We start from the raw sequence: 24032 nt of genomic DNA on the forward strand, positions 1-24032 counted from the left end.
AATCCTCGCCCATCTGGCAAGCAACAAAAGTTCTCTGTATCAATGAGTCTGTTTCTGTTCTGCTTGCTCATTTTGTTTGCAGATTCAATTATTGATAGATATGTATTAATTACCATCTTATTGGTCATATTTTTGTTCTTCTCCTTCAAGAAGACCCTTCAACATTTCACATAATACTGGTTTGGTGGTGATGAACTCCTATGGCTTTTTCTTGTCTGGGAAACTTGATATGTTTATCGATTCTAAATAGCTTTGTAGGATAGAGTAGTCTTGGTTGTAAGTCATTGCTTTTCATCACCTTGAATATCTCTTGCCACTCCTTTCTGACCTGCAAAGTTTCTTTTGAGAAATTGGCTGACAGTCTTATGGGAGCTCCTTTGTAGGTAACAAACTGCTTTTCTCTTGTTGTTTTTAAGATTCTTTCTTTGTCTTTAACCTTTGGCATTTTGATAATGTGTCTTGGTGTGGACCTCTTTGGGTTCATCGTATTTTGGACTCTCTGTGCTTCCTGGACTTGTATGTCTGTTTCCAAAAATAGTATTTTTTTTTTTAAAGGAGTTAATAAATATCTTTCAACATCTACTACGAGCCAGGCACTTATGCAAGTCTCTGTGGAACCACCCATGAACAAGATAGATTTGGCACCTGCTCTAGTATCAGGGGGGAAGATGCTGTGGTAACACTTCAAAGGAGACTGGAGAAGAGTTGTCTTATCCTCACCTCTTCCCCTGACTTGGCCTGCTAGGCTCAGAAGCAAGACACACTAGAATCTTGAGCACTGGCCAGGATGCTCCCTCCCTTTCAGCCTTATTGGGAGAGGATTTGCTTGGTGACTTTCCATGTAAACTATACAATCTATTCCTTCAGCTCCTTTCCAGAATTTCCTAAATAAAATAAAATACTTATGTGGATATATATGCAGAAAACATAAATCACTTACTTCCAGGAATGAAAGGAAGCCTGGTTCTCCTTGAACAACTTATACAGTTTTTCGGTACTTTGATTATTCTCTCAAAAACAATATTCCAGATTCCCTCACTTTCCTATCCTGGTACTTTTGCCTAAAAATCCTCCCTAAGAACTAACCCCACCTCCATCCAAATGAGGGTACAGTACCCTCCTCTCCTACTCTTTATTTCACTCTAATATGTAGCCCCTGCCAGTACTCCCAGCCCGAGAAGAAGAAACCACCAAGGTTCATTTCAGGAAAGATAGGAAGTAAGACATAAAAAGAACTGAGTGACTGAGAGGGGGTGGGGGTGGGGAGTAATTTTCCTTCAATCATCACTCTAATTGCTTTTTACCATTTTAATTCTGAATCTCCTCTAACCTCCTTCCTAATATTGCTCTCCAAGCGCCCTTTCCTTCTCTCTGATTCTCTTATCATTACCGATTAAGGTTCATTGGCGATAATACTACACTGTATTGCATGTTTTCTATACTAGCCTGTTCAAAGAGCTCCTACTTTTAAGTCTAACCTTCATCTATTAGGCAGTAGCTCTAGCCCATTTCCTCTCATTCAAGTAAGAACAATACCGGTGCCTATCTCCTTGCAACCTCTATCCTGTGCTTTCTTCGTACAGTATTTGTCCCTTAGGTTCCAATAGGATCTTCCCCCCGAAGCAGCTCGTCAAGTAGAGAGAGGTAGGATTGCTACTACCCTTTTCCACAAAATAACGAAAGGAAATCGCAGCCAAAGCGCCAAAGAACTCAGAAACTCCTGCCCAGTCCCCGTCTCGGCCAATTCCTCTAAACCCGCTTGAGCCACGCCCAGCGCCGAAGCTGAGGGTTTAGCTGAGAAGGGCTGGAGGACTACAACTTCCTGCAGTTTCCAGCATCCTCGCCCCGCCTCCTGCGCTCCGCCCCTCCGATTCCCCATTGGCCATGGGGGTGGGAGGGGATCAGATGGGAGGTGGCTACGGGGCTGCGGCAGGGGTTTGTCCCCTCCTCGGCTTCCGTAGAGGAAGTCGCGCGGACCTGTATTTGGGGTTTCGGTGCCCCCCCTTCCCCTTCCCCGGGGTCCGGGGGTGACATTGCACCGCGCCCCTAACGGGGTCGCGTCGTCACCCCACGCGGACTCGCTAGCTGGCGTGCCCCTCCATTCTCCTCTCTTGGCCAGGCCTCCACCCCGCCCCCAGCTGCCAAGCAATGGGGGCCGCAGTGTTTTTCGGATGCACTTTTGTCGCTTTCGGTCCGGCCTTTGCGCTTTTCTTGATCACGGTGGCTGGGGATCCGCTTCGTGTCATCATACTGGTCGCTGGGTGAGTAGGGGTCGGCGAGATTCAGGAGGGCGCCGAAGAGAGAGATCCAGAAGGGGCTGATGGAACTGGGGCGAGCCTGGGAGCCAGAGTTGGGGGAGACAAGTCGGAGGTGAAGATTGGAAAGGGCTGAGTCAGGGCTCTGGGTGATTTCCCCCATTCCGCAGTTGGTTTCCGCCTTCCAGGGATCGCCCAGATTCCTCCTATACTTCTTCCGGCGACGTCAGAGGAGGCCCAAGGCCAAGACTCGGGAGGGGGCTGTGGTGACTTCGGGCGGCCCTAAGGGAAGATCCAGGAATGGATATCTCGCCCTACTGTGCTCACACACTCTGACTTTCATTGCTCTGAAGACTTTTAAATCAATCTCTACCCCATCCCCTGCGTCTGGAGCCCTATAGACTCCCTTGGTGGAAACACCTATCTTATTTGCTCCCTATGTCCCTGACCATCAGGAAGTCTAACTTCCACTTTTCATGCTGCAGCTTTGGTTAGTTCCCCTCCATGATTTCTCTGGCTGCCTCTACCCTTGCCTGTCTAATTGCCCCTGTTTTTCCTCAGGGCATTTTTCTGGCTGGTCTCTCTGCTCATGGCCTCTGTGGTCTGGTTCATCTTGGTCCATGTGACTGACCCGTCAGATGCCCGGCTCCAGTATGGCCTCCTGATATTTGGTGCTGCGGTCTCTGTCCTTCTACAGGAAGTTTTCCGCTTTGCCTACTACAAGCTGCTTAAGTAAGAAAATGGATGGTTTGGAGGGGAGAAGGGCAGATTATTGCACAGTGAGAAGTGGGGCACCTTTGGGTGGTGGTTTGGAAGAGGAGGCACAAAGGGAGGATATTAAAGGGAAAGGAACATTCCTGCCTTCCCTCATGTTTTCCCTACCTCACCCCACCTCATCCCAGGAAGGCAGATGAGGGGTTAGCATCTCTGAGTGAGGACGGAAGATCACCCATCTCCATCCGCCAGATGGCCTATGGTGAGCCAGGGAAGAGGGACTGGAGGAGGGTGTTGGACACCCCCCTCTCCCAGGGAAGTCTCTAAACATCCACATGTTCTAAGTGGCTACTTGTCTTCCTTAATATCTGACTTCCAGGGAGAGGTGGTCTGGAGGGAGAGAAGGTGTGGGGAGTTGTGACTGGAACTGGGGAGGGATCACTGGTAATCAGCTTATAGTGATCTCTGACATTGATGAGACCTTCCCTCCCCCCAGTTTCTGGTCTTTCTTTCGGTATCATCAGTGGTGTCTTCTCAGTTATCAATATTTTGGCTGATGCACTTGGGCCAGGTGTGGTTGGGATCCATGGAGATTCACCCTATTACTTCTTGACTTCAGGTAAGATTCCACTTTCTATCTTGCCTTCATACCCCATCCATCCTGGCCCTGACCTTATTTATTGGCCTTCCCTGGGAGACTTCTGTGGCTCAACATCTCAGGAGGCTGGGAGAAGATAAGGGATGTATCTCATCCCCATCTCCCTCCCTGCAGCTTTTCTGACAGCAGCCATCATCCTGCTTCATACCTTTTGGGGAGTTGTGTTCTTTGATGCCTGTGAGAGGAGACGGTACTGGACTTTGGGCCTGGTGGTTGGGAGTCACCTACTGACATCAGGACTGGTGAGTCAGGGACAGGGGCCTGAGTCAGAAAAGAATTTAATGGTGAGTTGGATGGAGGGGAACTATATCTTCACTTCTTAACATTTTAAAACCTATCTTGGGAGCAGGCAGTAAGGTGAGTCTTTAGAGGTCTCTCACTTCAGCATCAGTGATGTAACCTTCTCTGGGGAGGAGTTTGAATGGATTGGCCAAACTGTCAGGCCTGAGGTGAGCAGGAGTGGCAGAAATCTCTGAAGAAGCTAAAAATCAGAAGTCCCTTTAATCACAAGATGGTGGTGCTCTGAAGGAAAGGCCTGGGGGATTTGGATCAAAAGCACAAAGAGTACATGGGGATTAGGCAGAGGGAGAATCTAACCATTTTTCTACTCTTATTCCCATCCTCAGACATTCCTGAACCCATGGTACGAGGCCAGCCTGCTGCCCATCTATGCAGTCACTATTTCCATGGGGCTCTGGGCCTTCGTTACAGCTGGAGGGTCCCTCCGAAGTATCCAGCGCAGCCTCTCGTGTAAGGACTGACTACCTGGACTGATCACCTGACAGATCCCACCTGTCTGCCCACTGCCCATGACTGAGCCCAGCCCCAGCCCGGGTGCATTGTTCACCATTCTCTGTCTCCTTCTCATCAGTCTGTCCTGCCACCTTCAGGGTTTTGCTTTGTCCACTGGAGACCTTTAGGCTTTACCAGGAGCAGCCTGGGTTCAGCCAGTCAGTGACTGGTGGGTTTCAGTCTGTACTTATCCCCACTATCTGGGGACCCCTTTGTTATCCAGGACTTTCCATGTGTCAGTGGTCTGCTTTCACCCTGCCCAAGACTCACCTCCCTTCCCCTCTGCAGGCCGACGGCAGGAGGACAGTCAGGTGATGGTGTATTCTGCCCTGCGCATCCCACCCGAGGATTGAGGGAACCTGGGCGGGGGACCCCTGTGCCTGGGGTGCTCCCCTGATCTCCTCGCTCTGTATTTCTCCATCTCCAGTTCTGGACAGTGCAGGTTGCCAAGAAAAGGGGTCTAGTTTAGCCATTGCTATGAAGATTAAATTAATGGAGGCTCAAGGTTAGATGAGCTCTGAGTTTCCTAGTACCCCCTCCCCAGACTGGACTTTTTGTTTTTTTTTCTCAGGTCTGAGGGGAACAATTTTTGGTGTGATAAAGACCCCAAACTGCCTTTTTCTTTTCATTTTGGAGAAGGGAAAGGGAGGAGGTATGTTGGACTTCTAACCTCCTTGGACTATATTTTCCCTCCTCAGATTGCTCCTTATGGCTGGGCTCATATCTGTCACCCTTTCCCCATGGTCCCAGGCCTTGGGGGAAAAGAAGGAAATGCATGTTTGGGAACTGGTGTTACTGGAACTAATGTTTTAACCTCCTTGACCACCAGCATCCCTCTCCCCGAGGTGAAGTGGAGGGTGCTGTGGTGAACTGGCCCACTCCAGAGCTGCAGTGCCACGGGAAGAATCAGCCTACCATGACATCGTAGGGAAGGAGGGCAGATTTTTTTCTAGTTTTTAATTGGGGGTGTGTGGGGGTGGGGTGGGGAGGTTTTCTATAAACTGTATCATTTTCTGCTGAGGATGGCATGTCCCATCCTTTTAATCAAGGTGATTGTGATTTTGACTAATAAAAAGGACTTTATAATTGCGGGGGAATGTGCCTTTTAAGGAAGAGGATAACATGTTAGTTGAGATTTCTGTCCTCTCAAGTCTCTTGTCCAACCTTCTTCTTAACTTGGCACCTCTGCTCCCCTCCTAGCCTGGGTTTGGTGCAAGGGCAGAAATCTGGGTTGGTGGTTTTACATGTCAGAAACTTTGGGTTAAGCATTTCCAGGGTCTCTCCTTCCAGGATTGGGGCAAAAGAAGTTACTCACCCATGTTTCTTTTTCCCTATCCTTTGCCCACCTCTGCCACCTGAGGGATTAAGGAACTCTCCCACTCTCAAGAGTCCCAAAGGTAAAGCCAGAGGTGGGTCAGAAACTTTAATTTCCAAATATATTGAGCAAAAATATAACCCCCCAAACAGCAGCCCTTTTTCCTAAGGGGATATCTTGCCCATATCTAGCGAAAAGGACATAAAGGAGAGGTGGTGGGGGACTTTGGAGCACATTTCCAACTTCCCTACAACTAAATACAGTTTGCCCTCTGCATTATCAATGTAGGGGTCTCCTGATCTACGTTTTGAGAGACTGAAGGCTCAGCTGTCCTTCCTTGAATGAGAGCCTTCTATGACTGTCTGGAGGAAGGAGGGGTGTCTGCCTACTTCTTCTACAGTATTTCTGGCCAGTCCCTGCACCCTATCTAGAAGCTCCCTGACAGGTGTGATGGGAAGGCATCCATGATGTCCAAGAGGGAGTCTATGCCTCGCTGACTTGTGCTGAGGTGAATACCACACTCTTCTGGTTTCCCAACATCTTCTTCCTGGAAGGGGGAATGGTTCATGGATATGACTTGTGTCCTAGGCAGCATTCCTAAGTGGAATAAGAGAATGCTTTTCAGTAGAAAAGAAGGGACTAGAGGAATAGAAAGTAGGACCTTACCGAATCTTCCTAGCGATGAAATAAACAGCCAGCAGAAGGCAGAGACAACCAACCAAAATTCCCATTCCGAGGCTCAGCATTTCACCTGGGAGATATAAAGATGGAAGGTGTCAGCCTAGGACTGACAGATATCAAGTCCTTTCCTTGCTCACTGAGGAACACCTCCCCCCTACCCCAGCCGGGTAGGGCTGTCTTACCTGTGGTATACGCTGATTCTGCTGTAAGGGAAGAAAGTTCGGGTCAGTAGGACTTCAGATCCCCATCCCCGCTGGGAGCAGCACACTGTGCCTCTATACCTGGGGAAGTCACCTGGCCACTCAGTCCAAACGAGCCCTCGAAACCTTTACCCTCTTAGCCTTCTTTTCCTTCCCAGGGGCTTCCTAGTTCCTGCTGTTGAGACCCTCCAGTTTCCCATCTCCTTTTCTGAGCCTTGTACAATCACCTTGGATGAAAGAAGCAAAGACCTTTCTCTGATTGAGAGGCTGGGGGGCTCGGTAGTTCTGTACCAGGAGTTTAGAGGACTCCTCTGTGGAGAACAATGTCTCCTGAAGCTTTTCCAGCTAGAAGAGTGGGAATAGAGGAGAAATGTCACTTAGGTGTGGGAAAGGGTCTGGGGATACAGCTTTGTTTCTGCTGCCTCGCCTCTCCACTACTCACCTGTGCCATTGAAATCTGGGCCCTTCGATGGAAGACTGTCCAGAGCACACTCTGGTAACAGGGGGGCGTGGTGAGTGAGCCATTGTAGCGGAAGAACTGCGCCAGCATTGGGGGCAACAGCTCTCTCAGGCTGAAGGGAAGCACTGACGTATTCTGACCTGGGGGAGAACAGACCAGGATCATCTTCCTCCCGGCACCCTAGCTTACCTAGACAGGGCTCCCAGAAGTGAAACTCCTGGCCTCTTAACTCACTCCCTCATCTCAGGCCTCTTAGTCTTCTTTTTTTTTTTTTTAAGTGTCCCTGAAGTTTAATCTTACTTTGTCCTAAAATAGATTTTTAGGGCTCACCTTTATACCTGATTTCATGCAAGTGACTCAGAATGTGTTCATAAGCTGGATTTTTGGTCTCACCCACCTGGAAGGAGAGGGAAAGGAGGGAGTTTGACATGAGTCCATGTTTAGAGTAAGATATTCATGTAGAGAATAAATAGTCAGCATGGTTGCTGACTTGTCTTGGTAGGAAGACCAACAACAGTCATGGGCAGAACAGGACTGAAGGATGCAGAGGGAGTGAAGAGATACCTGGAAGCAAAGTGGGGGCCACTAACCTCAATGAGGATGCCCAAGACAGCCAGGCCCTGAGGCCTCTGGGCAGCCTCACTCAAGCTGTCATAGGAATCAGAATCATAATGTACGATGTGGAGCTGAGGAGAGAGGGAATGGAATCATTTAATGTTTCTTCACTACCCCCTCCCAAAGGCTTTGACTTTAGCCACCACCACCACCTTCAGCATGCCATAAATCTGTCCCACAAGGGTTGGCATTATTCTCCAGGTATGACTTTGTCAGTTTCTAGATCCTCTTTTTCCCTAGCACCGACCATGCCTGTAACCGTGTCCTAGTTCAAGCTTCGCTTCCTGGTACCTCTGCAGCTGTGGCTTCGCTGTTGATTTGGTGCTCTGACCCCCTTGGGAATCCTTTCTGACCCCAGTGCAGGTGGAGCTGGACAGCTACATATTTCCGGGGAAGTCCTTCCAGATACAGGGTAGGAGGCAGAGAGAGTTGCACTGTGGGGAAAAGAGAGCAAGCTGGGGTTGGTGGAGGAATGTGGGCACATCCCCACCCCTGGGTTGCCACCAATTGAGAGACTTTTCAGTCTTCCTCCACCAATAGCACCAGTTCTTCCCATAGGCCACTGCTTTTCTAGAATACCTGTCTCAGTGAAGATCAAGTTGATGCTGTTAAACTAATCTACCCATAGAGCTTGGTCATAGACATTCAGTTTCCACCTGCCCACAGGAGCCTCCTCCCCATTCTCACATCTCCAAATTTATAGAGGAAGCCTTCTCTGAATTGAGAAATTAGGAGAATGCTTCTTCCCCCTGAGAGACTTGTAAGGTTGGAACTGGAGCTTTTACTTCCTTAGAGCCTGGGTGTTTACCTGTGTGGCCATTATTGTGCAGCTCCAAAGGCTTGGTGCCCGGCTGGTCATATCCGTGTGGCTGCAGAGGAGGCAACTCTGGGTCAAAAGTCACACTGTCTGTCTGGATATTGATGGGGGACTGGGCGTTGCTTCCACACTCAGGGTAAGAGGCTGGCCAGTGGTGTTGACCATGTGGGCCTGGTGGAGGTTACCACAGACGTTTGTCCCGCCCTCCAGCCCCAGCCACCCTTCAGCAATCCCCCCACCAAGTGCTACCTCTGTGTGGAGGTAGAAATGCATTTCCTTCCACCCCAGGTGAAGACCCCAGTTTTGTACAGCTGGGTTGGGCGAGGTAGGAGGCCCTGCTGGACCTGAGGCTTCCGTTCCCTCCACCTACCCTGAGGCAGTGGTGATCTCCAGCTCTCCTGATAAATGGGGGCTAGTGACTTTTATTTACCTGTAGTTTGAGGACAAGAAAGCTGACTGAGAGGAAGAGGGGCTAGATAGAGTGCTTATATACCCAACAAGGGGGCATTAGAGTAGGAGCAGGAAAATAGGAGAAATAAAAATGATCCTAGAGAGGCAGGGTCTCTGGGACTCCCTATTAAGTGGCCTTGTTATTTAGATCTGCTGACTTCTTCATTTGCTGTTTGCTCTCACACTGGACCTTGCATTGATTCTGGAATTCAGTTACGTTATTAATCAGAAGTTCAAAGGAATTGAGTTCCACCTCCACCAGAATCACAAACTATCCTGCCAGCCTCTGCCTTACCCCTGACCTCAAGTTCAGTCCCAATTCCAAATGCAGGTTGGGGGTAGAATCGATTAGGATAGAAAGAGCTGGGAGGTGAATTGGCAGCTAAGCTCATCGTTCATTTTCTCTATCCAGTTTTCTTTCCACCCCAACTCCCTCATCCGGCAAACTGAGGACATAACTGGCTTTTCTGCTGAATCAGGAGGTATGGGATTTGATGATTAGAACAGGGTCTAGGAGTCACATATCCAAAACTTAGGGCATGAGGAGATGGGGGAGGGAAGGAGCTAGGGTGAGAAGCTAAAGGAAACCATACAACAAATATCTTCCTGCCAGATGAAGAGGTCCCAGTGTGAAAGGGGTGTAGGTAGGCCTTGGGTTCAGCTCTCACCCTCATATGTCCAGTGTTGACCTGTAAGGCAGAGTAATTTGAGTTATAGCCAGCGCTGCCTGGGGCAGAGCCCTCCCTCTGGTACTCTGTACCACGCCACCTCCCTCTCTGCTCCAGCACTTCCCAAAGGAAGCCCTGAAACTGGACACCTCGGTGGAAAGGTCGGGGGCCTATTTAAAATCACCAGCCAGGCTGTGCTCCTGCTTGCTGTGTAAAAGGGGAGGAGAAATGAAAAGAGATAAAGCCTGAAGACTAAAATTAACCTGGATCCAAGTGTGTAGTCTACCCAACACTCACTTTTCCCCAGGACTGTGCCAAGCCAATCTAACACTTAGAAAATTGGGCTGAGGTGAGGTGTGGGGGCAGGGGGTTTGGAGGAAAGGGATGGGCAGGGGAGGGAAAAGAAGTTCAGAGTGGAAAGCAGTGTTACTGAGGGGAGAAGAGAGATTATTCCTTTGCTTTGAAGCATTGCAGGAATCAAGGCACTGAGCTGGAAGTGAACATTTAACTTCCTCCCTCTGGTCCCAGTCACTCTAAAGGAAACTCCTCATCACCAGGAGCCTCTGCTCCCTAGATTCCCAGATGGCTAGGGAAGGCAGGAGTCAGGCCAGGGTCCACTCTACATTGAGGGTGGTGGGTGGGTACAGGCAGCCAGGCTGGCAGAGACAGGATGAAAGTGAAGCATTGTGTGCGGAAAAGAGAGCTGCCAGCTGGGTCACATGCCAGGCTCTCTGCAGTCCTGTCTGGGGCTGAAAGGCAGAGGGTCTGCTGGTCCAGCCCTCACCTCACCCAGGGCCAAACTGCTTCAAGGGGAAAAGGGAGTCCTTGCAGGTTATCTCTACATTACTCAAATTGCTAGAAACTTTGGAGAAAAATCGTAAATTTCTTCCTTTCTCTCTTTTATTCCCTTAAATTCCTCAGACTGCTAAGATATCCTTGATCTCAGTCTTGGGCTCGTCCACTAGCCCATCCCTCGCTTCAGACAGCAGTGAAAAGCAGCCCAAGGGAGTGCAGGAGGCAGCCTCTCATTCACCAGCACAGTGGGACATCCCTTCAGTTTGAGTCTCTGGTTCTCTGTAGGGACAGCCTTGCCCTTTCCCTCCACCAAATCCTGAACACACTAATTCTACATCTCTTCCTGGGGACTCTTTCCCTGTATATTTTTTCTTTTCCCCATCATCCTATCTGGATTCCACTTCTGCTCTCTAGACAACCCCCTTCAGCCTGTTCTTCCAACAGCTCTTCATTACACACCTACTGTGTGCTGGGTACTGCTCGAGGCACAGGAAATATAAAAATGAGGGGCGGGGTTCCTGGGGATGCTCCTAAAGCACCTCAGTCTAAGAGTTCCTCCTTAGCTCCTGGGAGCTCCTTAAAGTCCTTTGTAAAATGTAAAGGACCCAACAGTGTTGACTATCATTGCTACTGCATTCAGGGAAAAACTGGGATATCAGTCATTCCATAAACTCAGAGGGAACTTTGGCCATGATGTTCATAGTCGGGGATCAGGATCTAAGTTAGGCGGTGACATAGGGTATGCCCCTCCCCACCATAGTCCTTTATTGTTTCACTCCAGGGCTCTCTGGCTCCCTAACTGAAGGAGTTCGTAAATAAAGAAGGCCAGGAGGGCTGCCTGGGACTAGGGCAGTGAGGGAAAGAGCTCTGGAGAGAATCTGTAGCTTGCACAGAGATTCCAGAGTGTGTGTACCCATCCTGCCTCCACTGGCTTTCCCCTATCCTCACTAACAGCAGGGCTGGGAAGTAAAGGGAAAAGAAGGAAAGTGGTCTCCCCCACACCCCTCTGTTTTCCTCCCAATCGCCTGAGTCTGTTTTTCTAGCCCCTATGCTTCCTTTTGCACTCCTCTTCTCCCGTTAAGCTTGCGTAAGGACAAGTGGATATCAGCACAGACAGACACAGGCATTCGGATGTACCTACCCCCGAAAGCAGCCAGGATCCAAATCACCTCTAGCAGGAGCATGAAGAACATCATGGTATCCTCAGAAGGAGCACAAGGTACTGGGAGTTTGGAGACCAGAGGACCAGAACACCAGAGCAGAGAAAGAAAGAGAGAGAGAGAGAGAGAGAGAGAGAGAGAGAGAGAGAGAGAGATATTCCTGAAGTGGAATGTATTTATCTCTTTTCTCTTGCTGTCTCTGTGTCTCTGTGGGCTTCCAGGACAGTTGGTTTTCAGTAGGCTACCGCGGGTTTTGAGGTCCCCAGGACAAATCTCACAGCCTTCTCTCTCTGCCCTCTCTTTTTTATCTCCCTCTGCAGTCTCTACTCTACTTGCTGGCCAGCGACTTCACAATTGCCTTCTGCTTTTAAGGTGGCTCTGGATAGGTGTACATGGGGAGCGGGGCTGCCTGGGTTGCTGGCCAACAACTCCTTAAATAGCTGATTAGGCGAGCAGGATGGCCCTGCTCAGAGCACTAGCGTCCCAGTCCTGCGTTTCACCGGAGCCCTGGCCCTGGCTCAGGAGCCCAGCTGGGGTGAGCTCTTCTCTCCTCTGCTTTTCACACAGATACTGTTCAGACCGGTGTCCCCTGGAGCGGGAGGGGCCAGGGAAGAAGGGCTTTGGGGTTCAATCCAGCCTGCTCAGTGGGACGCTGGGTTCTCATTCCCCAGCTAGTTCCTCTGAGGAGCAACTCCCTGGGTGGTACGGAGCAGACAGTGGGAGGACCTGTTCCCAATCTTCTACAGAATTTGAGCTCGCCTGGGATATGAAGAGCCCAGAGTTAGGAGATAGTAACGAGGAGTTGGGAGATTCAGGGTAGAAGTTAAGAACTAAAACCTGGGTTGTGGAAAATAAAGAAGAGAGCAAGGCAAAGAGAACTTGTCTGGAGTGCCTGACACCACCCGCTTCCCACGGTGAGGCCTGGGTCCACGTGCCTGTTTGGCCTGGGTGGGGGGTGGTTTTGTTTGTTGTATAAAGCCCATTTGTGTGCCCAGTGGGGGAGGGGCTGCAGCAGCACCATGGGGAGACAGCGGCTCCAACTGCCAGACCCAGCCACCTCCCTCCCCAGGGAGTCCAGATCTAGGGCAGCTTTTGTCACTGAAAGGGATACTAACCCCTGGTAGGGAGGCCAGGGCAGGAAGAGAAGTGGGGAGACCTTAGAAACAATCACTGCCATCATCAAAAAGAGGCGGACTCCAGAGAAAGAGAGGGGAGGGAGCAGAGAGAGACCATGTGATCCAATGGAAGAGGGGCCCGGGGTCTTCCCTCCTGCCCAACAAAGGGCTGAGGCTGGACATTCGGGACTAAGTGAAACCTAGCCACCAGGGATCTGGGCGAGCTGGGCTGTGTCAGGAATGTGGGCTGCTGCTTGGTCCCCCATGGGACTGGAAATCCTGATTGGAATGTACACTATAAATCCTTCATTAGAGAATGTGGAACCCGCAGATAATTTCAAACGAGACATTGAAATTTTTCTCCTCCATACCCTTCATCAGTCACCAGCCAGGAAGATGCTCCCGTCTGAGCCCCCTCTGCCCTCCTTGCTCCTGCTAAATAGCAATAAATAGTCAGAACAAAGGAAGCAGCAGCTAAATAAGGTAGCAGGATAAAAGCCAAATGAGCAGAGTAAGGTATGTGCAGGATCATCAGCGCCTGCAGAGGCAGGAGCCTGCCATGCCTTTCTGTGATTGATCTGCAAAGCCATTTTGCAGATGCCATTTCCTTTTCAATTCTCTCATCACCTTCTGAATTATTTTTTTCTTACAGGAAAGTTTTGTTTTGAGGTTCCCATGAAGTCCCCACTCATCTCATTTAAGAAGAATTAATGGTAATTAATGTAAAGTGTAAATTAGACTTCCTGGGAATGAGGATAGTTATTACAGAGGAACAAGAAGGGGAAAAAAAGAAGAGAAAAGAAAAGAAAGCAGAGACATCTTGCGTGTGGTATGAAAGACGGGTCCTGAACAGAGTGACCTCAGAGTTCCCAGGGAGCGCCTGGGGCTGTGATCCAACTTCCCAAGGCAGGTAGGGTGTCTTGCCAGGTGCCACTTCCTGGTTTTCTATGAACTTTTTAATTTTTAATATTTTAATTTAAAATGTTTTATGTGTGATTCCTTCTGGGAAGTGTTTCACTGCTGGTGGGCTTTGGGATTTTTGTCTACACAACTGAACATTGTTTCACAAAGATATCTTGGCCCTAACTCAGCACTTTCTCACTTCCGAGTGAGCAGCCCCTCCAGGCCCTTGTGCTTCCCAAAAGGAAAAGCCCTGGTTTCTAGGAGAAAGAAGGGAGACAAACACGGTCCTCCAGAGATTTGCCTTTATTTTGATCTTTGGTTCTGGTGTGGGTATTTCTGATGTCACCGGGTAGATATCAAGAGGAGCCTTATATGTTAAAAAAAAAAAAAAAAAAAAAAAAAGCTTTCTATCCTCTTAGTTGCTATTCAAATTCTGGCACCTTTGTTTTAATTCCTACTTCACCCTCTGCAGTCCATGCCTTGGGGTTTGGATAAAACCCTACAAAAACCGGGGCACTTGGCTGCCTTCTGGCGCCATCTCCTGTCCTTTCTAAAGTAGTGAAATGTGAACAGGTTAGAATAAAAAATGTCCAAATGTCCAAAAATGACTTTTTGGTTTGTTTTTCCTTAAAAGGTCCTTTTTAAAAAGGATATTTAAACTCATTAGATATCCCAAATAGTCTAAGACATCTTCCTGGAACCCATTAAATCTCTGAGTTTGTATGGGGAATATCCGAGAGGTCAGTGAGGAAGGGAGGCAGGTCAAAAGGAAAGAAGAATGGTTAATACAGGAACTTACTCAAGAAGTACAGGTGGTAACTAATTGCTGAGAAGAGAGAATCAACAAGGAGACAGAATTAGATAGAATTCAATTTTATAAAAGTTCAAGTGACTTTTTTCCATGAAGTAATAGACCCAGAGAGCCTAACTGGATAGATAATCACATTTATTATCACATGCTTGTCTTTGAGCACATTGGTACTGAAGCCCCTTAGGCGAACACAAAAGCTCCAAGAATTAAAATCAAAGTAATTTGGGGGAGGGGGCGGTGGTCAGAACTCTGGATCACTGTCTCAGTTTTACAGTTCACATGCAGGACAGATGCAGTATAAGAACCCTGTAGAAAGAGGGCAGGTAAGAATTTGTGGTCTGACATGTTGCAACTTTCATTAAAAAGGAGTAATTTTGTGTCATGAATTTATTCCATGCCCAGAACACTGCCTGGTACATAAATATTTGCTGATTGAATGAATGAATCTAGTCATTGGGACATTTATTTACTTTTTTTTTTTTTTTTACTTTTGGTATTTCGCAGAATTTTAGACTAGAAGGGTCCTCAGGCATCATTCCAGTTCCCTTATTTATCTTGGAAAGACTGAGTTTTGAGGGACTTAGGGATTTTCCTGTGGTTTGTCATGTAGTGGCTAAACTGAACCAGAGCAAGGACACAGGTACCACTGAACTTTCTCCTGTACCACTGCTTCTCAAATGTTAGTGTGCATCAGAATCATCTGGAAAGTTTATTAAAATACAGTTTTCTGGGTCTCCCCCTTGCACAGTTTCTGATTCTATTGGTCTGGGGTGTGTACAGAGATTTGCATTTCTAACCAATGCAAAGTGATGCTGAGCTACTGGTCTGAGGGGTCACACAAGAATGAATGCTCTACACCCACTGGAGAAGCAGAGGTGGTAGGGGGTTTACCATTCTTTGTAGGGATTTCAGCCATCTGGAATTGTTCTTTGCAGTCACTTTTAGAGAGGTTAGCAACAATAACTTCATTAGTTACAAACATATATGGAATACTTCTAGGTGCTAGGCACCATGCCAGACCCTAGAAACAAAAAGTTAATAAGATATAATACTTGCCCTCAAGAACTTCACAGTCTCTTAGGGGTTGTAGATACCTTACCGAATTACTGGAATACAATGGTGAGAAGTTCTTAAATAGTGGTAGGGCAAAGTGTTTATGGGAACCAAGGCAGGTGAACAATTAGCAATGAGATTTTTACCTAATGTCAACAGTCTTTCCCCAGGATGGGATCATAACTAGGTTCTATAGTTATACATAAGAACATAAAAATTGCTACTTCAAGGAAGGCAGACTCATGCGTCACTGTCTCTGAGGGTGACACCAAATGATAGGTTATGTCAAAGCAGGATTCTCCTTAATATAGCTAATCAACTGCTTCCTTTGCAAGGAGGAAGGAAAAAGGATATCATGGTGCCCTAGAGTTGTAATTATTTGTTCCATCTGCTCCAGTGGCCACTTCATTCTGCCTGTCTTCTCCCTTTTCTTCTTATTCTCTACCATTTGTCTAACTCAAATGATGGCTGTGTACCAACCCAAGCAAGAGATATTAACACTTTTCTTTTTTTTTAATCCTCACCTGAGGACATTTTTCCATTTTTTGTTCAGATAGAGTGGGAGGGAGAGAGAGGGAGAGAGAGAGAGAGAAATATCGACGTGAAAGGGACACATCGAATGGCTGCCACCCACACAACCAACCAGGGCCTGGGACAAACTGCAACCAAGGTACACACCCTTAGCGGGAACCGAACCTGGGTCTCTCTGGACTGCAGGCCGACGCTCTAACTGCTGAGCCAAACTGGCCAGGGTGAGATATTAACACTTTTTACACTTCCCTTCAATGGTTTGAAGATTCTAGTTAAAGATAATTTTTTCTTTGATTTTGAAGAAACTTTTATGTCTGAATTGCTATAGGAATAGAAATTAGAGATTAATACCAAAGTCTTGTGACAATGGGTAGCTTGTTAGTGGTTTAAATCATCCCCCAAATAAGAAGTCTGTTCTCGGATCAGAATGTGACAAATGATTTGAATGTCTTTGAAACCTTATAGCAAAAGAGCTTGCTGTGCTTTCGCTGACATTTTGCTCTCAAAATATTTATACATTTTTTTCAAAAGGATATGAGTCTTGAAGGGTAAAGTGACTTGGCTGAAGTCACATAGAAATATTAATAGGACAAACAACCAGGCTCTGACCTGACCCCTCACTCAAGATGTGTTAAAATAGTTTAAAAGTACAAACCTTTAAAGAAAATAGAGGGAAGTTCTGGCTCAGTTAATTCTCTGTAGTAGTTGAGGAGGCATTGCTTTGAAGAGGAAATACAAAAACTAATAAACCTTTTTTTAAAAGCTTCAAGTAATTTCTAAGGCAACATCTACTAACGTGAAATGCAATTATTAATGAGTTCATAGACCCTCATTCTCCCCATTGTTTTACCATCCAGCTTGTGTTTTATTTCATGTATTACATATCTTTTATTTAGTAACACTATCACAGCTTGGTTATAAATCCATGCACTTTGGGAAGGATTGACCCTTTTGCTCCTTATTGAAAATAATAAAAAGGAAACAGTTACTTGGAGTTGGCTTCAGAACAGTAGAAAACATCAGATATTGGCAATGGCATGTCACTTTTCCTCTTATTATTTTAAATTATAGAAGTAATAGCTGATTAGTTTAGGGAAAATAGAAGATTCAAAAAAATAACATCATTCAAAATTCTCACAATTACAGATAACCACTATTAACATCCTAATATCTTACAGTCTTTTCTGTGAAGCCACATCTAAATGTATATATTTTGTGTGTAAATATTGTATTTTTTACAAAAATAGGACCATACTATATACATGATTAGCTTATAAACTTTTTTCTAACTCTATTTTGTGAACATTCTATGTCAAAAATTTAAATCCCTGTCATCAGCCCTGGCTGGTTTGGTTCAGTGGTTAGGGCGTCGGCCTGCGGTCCAGAGAGACCCGGGTTTGGTTCCCGCTAAGGGCATGTACCTTGGTTGCAGTTTGTCCCTGGTCCTGGTTGGGTCGTGCGGGTGGCAGCCACTCGATGTGTTATTTTCATGTTGATGTTTCTCTCTCTCTCTCTCCCCCTCCCACTCTATCTGAATTACAAAATGGAAAAATGTCCTCGGGTGAGGATAAAAAAAAAATAAATAAATAAAATAGAAAATAAATAAGTCTCTGTCATCAATTTAAATTACATAATATTATATAGAAATAACCTGATGTATTTAATCCTGTGCCTTTGGACTCTTCACTTGCCCCCTCCCACCCCCAGTTTTTACCTATGACAAACAATACTTCAATTAGAATATTCTTGTTCATATATTTGCACACTTGTCCAATTGTTTCTTAGAAGTAGAATTGCAAGAGGATATATACTTAAAAAAATACATTTTTATTGTGGAAAAAGTTCAAATTCATTCCTTTTTTTTTATCTTCACCAGAGGATATTTTTCCATTTTTTGTTCAGATAGAGTGGGAGGGAGAGAGAGGAAGAGAGAGAGAGAGAAACATCGATGTGAAGGGACACATCGAGTGGCTGCCACCTGCACAACCAACCAGGGCCAGGGACAAACTGCAACCGAGGTACGTGCCCTTAGCGGGAACCGAACCTGGGTCTCTCTGTACCGCAGGCCGACGCTCCAACCGCTGAGCCAAACTGGCCAGGGCCAAATTCATTTTTTTTTTTTAAATTAAGGTTATGGCCCTGGCCAGTTTGGTTCAGCAGTTAGAGTATCGACCTGCGGACCAATGAGTTGCAGGTTCAATTCTGGTCAAGGGCATGTACCTTGGTTGTGGTTCATTCCTGGTCCTGGTTGGGGTTGTGCGGGAGGCAGCCAATTGATGTGTCCCTCTCACATCGATGTTTCTCTTTCTGTCCCTCTCTCTGAAGATAAATGGAAAAGTATCCTTGCATGAGGATTAAAAAAAAAATCAAGTTTGTGGAGGTGTAACTTGCATACAGTAAAATTCACCATTTTTAGTGTGCAGTTCTATAAGTTTTGACAAATGCATACAGTTGTGTAATGACCATCATAATCAAGATGGACAGTTCATCACCCCCTGTCACAATTCCTTTGTGCCCCTTCACAGTCAGCCTCTTTTCCCACACTCATCCTTTGGTCACTACTTATCTTATCTGTATTCTGACTCTATAATTTTGTACCCTTTCCAGAAAGTCGATATACTATATTGTACAGTATGTGGACTTATTTCGCTTTGTTAATCCTCAACCAAGGATATTTTTCTGTAGATAGGGTGAAAGGGAGGAAGGAAGGGAAAGTGAGAGAGAGAGAGAGAAACATGGATGTGAGAGAGGCACATTGATTGGTTGTCTCCCACATGACCCCAACTGGGGCCAGGGATGGAACCTGCCACCCAGGTATGTGCCCTTGACCAGGAGGAATCAAACCCGAGACCCTTTGGTGCCCAGACTGATGCTCTAACCACGGAGGCATACTGCCCAGGATCAGTAAGTGGTCTTTTGAGTCTGGCTTCTTTCACTTAGCATTTGTTCACATTGTTGCATATCAAAATTGGTTTCATTTTGTTGCTGAGTTTTTTCATTATAAATGTACCACAGTTTGTCCACTTACCAGTTGAAGAAGATGTGGGTTGTTTCTAGTTTTTGGCAACCATGAATAAAACCACCATGACCCTTCAATTACAGGTTTCTGAGTAGACTTACGTTTTTGTTGTTCATGAGTAAATAACTGGTAGTGGAAGTAAATACCTAGTGCTGGGTTGTATGATAAGTGTATGCTTAACTTTGTAAAAAACTGCCAAACTGTTTTTCATAGTGGTGATACTGTTTTTCATTCCCACTAGCAATGAGAACTCCAGTTTCTCCAGCACTTGATATTGACAGTTACAAAAAAAAAGAGTAGCCATTTTAATAGGCATGTAGTGAAATTTCCTTCTGGTTTTAATTTGGGGTGTGCCCTCCTTTTTTAGCATTTTTGAGATATTTGTTGCCATGTTCTCCATAAAAGTTCTACTGCTTTAGTGGTATGCACACAAATTGTCAGCCTTTTCTTCTTTATTTGGAGAGATAAATAAAGGACCCTACAATTGGTGTTCCACAGATAGACAAAATTCAGTATTTTTCTTCCCCTATGACCTTTTAGTTATCATACAGAAATAAAATTTATTTGTATCATGGTTAAATTTTTATACAATCAATCCCATCTTCTCATGGGTTTTCAATATAAAGTGAGACATATGTTCATTTGGGGGAAATTTTGTCTTAAAGACAAGTGAAGTCTACGTTAATGAGTGTAGTAAGCTGTTCAAGGACACATTGAAAGTAAACCCATCACTTTATTAGAAGTAATAATACTAAAATAATTTATGCTAATGCAAAGCATCACTTGTCAAAGTAGCTCAAATAACCAAGCAGAAGAAAACCTTAATTAAAGGACTACATTGCACTAGTCACCTAGCTCTTATCAAATTTCAATATATCTCAGTAGGCTTACATTTAAATCTTTGATTACTATGTATTTACTTTTGGCATTTGGGGGGAAGCCATTGTCTTAAATGAGCTGAAGTTAAATAGAAACACAATGTCTGGCTGGTGTGGCTCAGTGGTTGAGTGTTGACCCATGCACCAGGAGGTCGCAGGTTTGATTGCGGGGCGGAACACATGCCCAGATTGTGAGCCTGATCCTCAGTGAGGGGTATGCAGGAGGCGGCTGATCAGTGTTCTCTCTCATTGATGTTTCTGTCTCTCCCTTTTCCTTCCTCTCTCTCTAAAATCAATAAAGAAAAAAAAATTGAAAAAAAAAAAAGCACAAACACAGCCTTAGAAAAAAATCTAAACTGTATTAAAAAATAAATTGGCGGAGGGGTACTTATTGAAACACATGGCAGAAAAGTATCCCAAAATCCTGTCAGTGGGCATTGAGCATTGAATACTTCTCTATTTTGTAACTGTAAGTTTGGATCTGACATGCTAAACTCCATTATGACAAAATAAACCTATCTTCTACCACAGCATAAGAAAAGTAGACATTGGCTTAAAGACAGCTGATCTACTCAGTATGTTTTTTCTTTTTTTTTTATACTCACCCGAGGACATTTTTGCATTCATCTTCAGATAGAATGGGAGGGAGAGAGGGAGGAAGAGAGAGAGAGAGAGAAACATTGATGTGAGAGAGACAGATCGACTGGTCGCCACCCACACAACCCCAACCAGGGCCGGGGACAAACTGCAACCGAGGTACATGCCCTTAGCGGGAACTGAACATGGGACTCTCTGGCCCTCAGGCCAACGCTCTAACTGCTGAGCCAAACCAGCCAGGGTTCAGTATGTTTTTTTGTTTGTTAAACCCCACCCAAGAATATTCTTTTCCATTGATTTTTAGAGAGAACAGGAGGGAGGAAGAGAGAGAGAGAGATCAACTTGTTGTTCCACTTATCTATATATTCATTGGTTGATTTTTGTATGTGCCCTGACTGGGGATCGGAACTGAGCTTTGTGGCCAGGGCACATTCAAGACTTTAATCCATTTGAGTTCATTTTTACCTATGTTATAAGAAGGTGGTCTAATTTTATTTTATTTTTTTGCATGTATCTGTCCAATTTCCCCAATACCATTGATTGACTAGATAGTCTTATATTCTTACCTTCTTTGTCAAATATTAATTGACCATAAAGATGTGGGCTTATTTCTGGGCTCTCTGTTCTGTTTCATTGATTTATATGTCTGTTTTTATGCCAGTACCATGCTGTTTTTATTACTATGGCCTTGTAGTATAGTCTGATATCAGGCAGCATGATTCCTCCAACTTTGTTCTTCTTTCTCAAGGTTGCTGTGGCTATTTGGGGTCTTTTGTGATTCCATATAAATTTTTGGAATATTGGTTCTAACTCTGGAACTATGCCATTGGTATCTTTTTTTTTTCTTTTTTAAAAAATTTGATTTTAGAGAGAGAAAGGGAGTGGGAGAGAAACATTGATGTGAGAGAGAAACATCATTGGGTTGCCTCCCATATGCATCCCAACTGAGTATCGAACTTCCAACCTGGGCATGTGTCCTGACCAGTAATCAAACTCATGACCCTTCAGTGCTCCGACCAACTGATCTGCACTGGCCAGCACTGCCATAGGTATCTTGATAGGAATTGCATTGAATCTATAGATTACTTTGGGTAGCATGGACATTTTAACAATGTTAATTCTTCCTATCCACGAACACAGTATATGTTTCCACATATTTGTGTCTTCTTTAACTTCTTTCTTTAGTGTCTTCTAATTTTCTGAGTACAGGTCTTTTACATCCTTGTTTAAATGTATTACTATTTTATTTATTTATTTATTTATTTATTTATTTATTTATTTATTTATTTATTTATTTTTATTGATATTAGAGAGAGTGAAAGGGAGAGGGAGAAAGAGAAATATTGATTGGCCACCTCCTGCGTGCCTCCCACTGGGGATTTGGCCAACAACCTGAGCATGTGCCCTGACCAAGAATCGAACCGGTGACCTCTTGGTGCATGGGTTGACGCTCAACCAGTGAGCCGGACGATGGACTTTATTATGTTGAGGTATGTTCCTTTTATTTCCACTTTGCTGAGAGTTTTGTTGTTTTTTTTTTTTTAATCATAAATGGGTGCTGGATTTTATAAAATGCTTTTTCTGCATCTATTGATATGATCATGTGATTTTTATCCTTTATTTTGTTTATGTGGTGTATCATTTATTGATTTGCAGATAGTGTACCAACCTTGCATCCCCGGAATAAATTTCACTCGATCATGGTGTATGATCTTTTTAATGTAATGCTGGATCCAGTTTGCTAATATTTTGTTGAGGATTTAAGCATCTATATTCATCAGGGATATTGATCTACAATTATCTTTTATTGTAGTGTCTTTATCTGGTTTTGGATTTAGGATAATTCTGGCCTTGTAAAATGAGTTGGGAGTTTCCCTCCTCTCTAGTTTTTTTGTAATAGTTTGAGAAGAATAGGTATTAGTTCTTCTTTGAATGTTTGGCAAAATTAATCTGTGAAACTGTTGGTCCAGGACTTTTCTTTGCTGGGAATTTTGTTTATTACTGCTTCAATTTCATTAGCTGTAATTGGTCTATTCAGGTTTTCTGATTCTTCCTGATTCAGTTTTGGAAAATTGCATGTTTCTAGGAATTTATTCATTTCATCCAGATTGTCCAATTTGTTAGTGTATAGTTGTTAATAATATTTTCATATAATCCATTGCATTTCTGTGGTGTCAGTTATTACTTCTCCTCTTTCATTTATAATTTTATTTATTTGGGTCCTCTCTCTCTTTTTCTTGATGAGTTTGGTTAAAGATTTGTCAATCTTGTTTATCTTTTCAAAGAACCAGCTCTTGGTTTTATTGATCTTTTGCATTGTTTTTCTGGAGCCTATTTTGTGTATTTCTATTCTGATTTTTAGTATTTCCTTCCTTCCATTCACTTTCGGGCTTTGTTTGTTGTTTTTTTCAGTTCCTTTAGTTGTAAAGTTAGATTGTTTGAGTTTTTTCTTTTTTTCTTGAGGTAGGCCTGTAATGCTATGAATTTCTCTCTTAGGCCACTTTCACTGTGTCCCATAGACTTTGGGTTGTGGTGTTCTCATTTCCATTTGTTTCAAGGTATCTTTCTTATTTATTTATTTATTTATTTATTTATTTATTTATATATATATTTTTAATTTTTGTTTCAAGGTATCTTTTGATTACTTCTTTGATCTCATTGTTAACTCATTCATGTTATCAGTAACATGTTATCTAGTCTCCATGTCTGTGTGTTTTTTAGTTTTTTTCTTGTGATTGATTTTTAGTTTCATACCATTGTGGTCAGAGAATATGCTTGATATGATTTCAATCTTCTTAAATGTATTGAGACTTTTTCTGAGTCCTAACATGTGGTCTATCCTAGAAAATGTTCCATGTGCACTTGAAAATAATGTATATCCTGCTGCTTTGGGGTAAAATGCTCTGAAGATATTAATTAAATCTATCTGATTTAGTTTGTCATTTAAAGTCACTGTTTCCTTGTTGATTATCTGTCTGGAAGATTTATCCATCGGTATCGATGAGATATTAAAATCCCCTACTATGCTGCCTGAAATACTATTTATCTCTCTCTTTATGTCCATCAAGTTTTGCTTTATATATTTAGGTGCTCCAATGTGGGGAGCATAAATGTTTACAAGTGTCATAGGCTCTTGTTGGATTGCTTCTTTTATCGTTATATGGTTTCCTTCTTTGTCTCTTACTGTAGACTTTGTTTTAATGTCTGTTTTGTCTGACATAAGTATTGCTACCCCAGCTTTTTTTTCCCATTCCCATTTGCATGAAATATCTTTTTGCATCCTTTACTTTTAGTCTGTGTGTATCTTTTTTTTTTTTTTCTGAGGTGGATCTCTTGTATACAGAATATAAATGGGTCCTGTTTTCATATCTATTCAGCTACCCTATTGTCTCTCTCTCTCTCTTTTTTTTTTTTTTTTTTTTTTTTTTTAATCCTCACCCGAGGATATTTTTCCATTTTTTGTACAGATAGAATAGGAGGGAGAGAGAGAGAGAAACATCGACGTGAAGGGACACATCGAGTGGCTGCCACCCGCACGACCAACC

The 24032-nt window shown here is 44.4% G+C and overlaps 2 protein-coding genes across 4 annotated transcripts; one reads left to right on the top strand and one right to left on the bottom strand.

The window, feature by feature from the left end:
- Window positions 1–1929: 1929 nt before the first annotated feature.
- Window positions 1930–5520, top strand: APH1A (aph-1 homolog A, gamma-secretase subunit). 2 transcript variants are annotated; one of them, XM_036272492.1, is made up of 7 exons: window positions 1930–2261; window positions 2817–2987; window positions 3158–3231; window positions 3466–3588; window positions 3742–3869; window positions 4254–4377; window positions 4991–5520. In XM_036272492.1, exons 1-7 carry the CDS (start codon window positions 2149–2151, stop codon window positions 5086–5088), a joined length of 831 nt encoding a protein of 276 aa, XP_036128385.1. In that variant the 5' UTR covers window positions 1930–2148; the 3' UTR covers window positions 5089–5520. The 2 variants fall into 2 exon arrangements, with proteins under 2 accessions (XP_036128385.1, XP_036128386.1); XM_036272493.1 differs by having other exon boundaries at window positions 4708–5501.
- Window positions 5521–6217: 697 nt separating this feature from the next.
- Window positions 6218–12480, bottom strand: CA14 (carbonic anhydrase 14). 2 transcript variants are annotated; one of them, XM_036272490.1, is made up of 11 exons: window positions 11562–12480; window positions 9626–9646; window positions 8499–8678; window positions 7982–8124; window positions 7666–7761; window positions 7406–7472; window positions 7058–7215; window positions 6843–6960; window positions 6598–6618; window positions 6401–6485; window positions 6218–6281 (listed from the first exon to the last, which is right to left on the bottom strand). In XM_036272490.1, exons 1-11 carry the CDS (start codon window positions 11614–11616, stop codon window positions 6218–6220), a joined length of 1008 nt encoding a protein of 335 aa, XP_036128383.1. In that variant the 5' UTR covers window positions 11617–12480. The 2 variants fall into 2 exon arrangements, with proteins under 2 accessions (XP_036128383.1, XP_036128384.1); XM_036272491.1 differs by having other exon boundaries at window positions 6598–6615; window positions 11562–11700.
- Between the last annotated feature and the right edge of the window lie 11552 nt (window positions 12481–24032).

Source organism: Molossus molossus, unplaced genomic scaffold (genome assembly GCF_014108415.1).
Source record: "Molossus molossus isolate mMolMol1 unplaced genomic scaffold, mMolMol1.p scaffold_m16_p_20, whole genome shotgun sequence".
In the NCBI taxonomy this organism is placed as follows: Eukaryota; Metazoa; Chordata; class Mammalia; order Chiroptera; family Molossidae; genus Molossus; species Molossus molossus.

Coding starts and splice junctions, on each gene's coding strand:
- APH1A (XM_036272492.1), top strand. CDS start 2,149: ATGGGGGCCGCAGTGTTTTTCGGATGCACTTTTGTCGCTTTCGGTCCG. Junction 3,232..3,465: donor CATCCGCCAGATGGCCTATG/GTGAGCCAGGGA, acceptor CCCTCCCCCCAG/TTTCTGGTCTTTCTTTCGGT. Junction 3,870..4,253: donor ACCTACTGACATCAGGACTG/GTGAGTCAGGGA, acceptor TCCCATCCTCAG/ACATTCCTGAACCCATGGTA.
- CA14 (XM_036272490.1), bottom strand. CDS start 11,616: ATGATGTTCTTCATGCTCCTGCTAGAGGTGATTTGGATCCTGGCTGCT. Junction 7,473..7,665: donor TCTTGGGCATCCTCATTGAG/GTTAGTGGCCCC, acceptor CTCTCCTTCCAG/GTGGGTGAGACCAAAAATCC. Junction 6,619..6,842: donor CTTTGCTTCTTTCATCCAAG/GTGATTGTACAA, acceptor CTTCCCTTACAG/CAGAATCAGCGTATACCACA.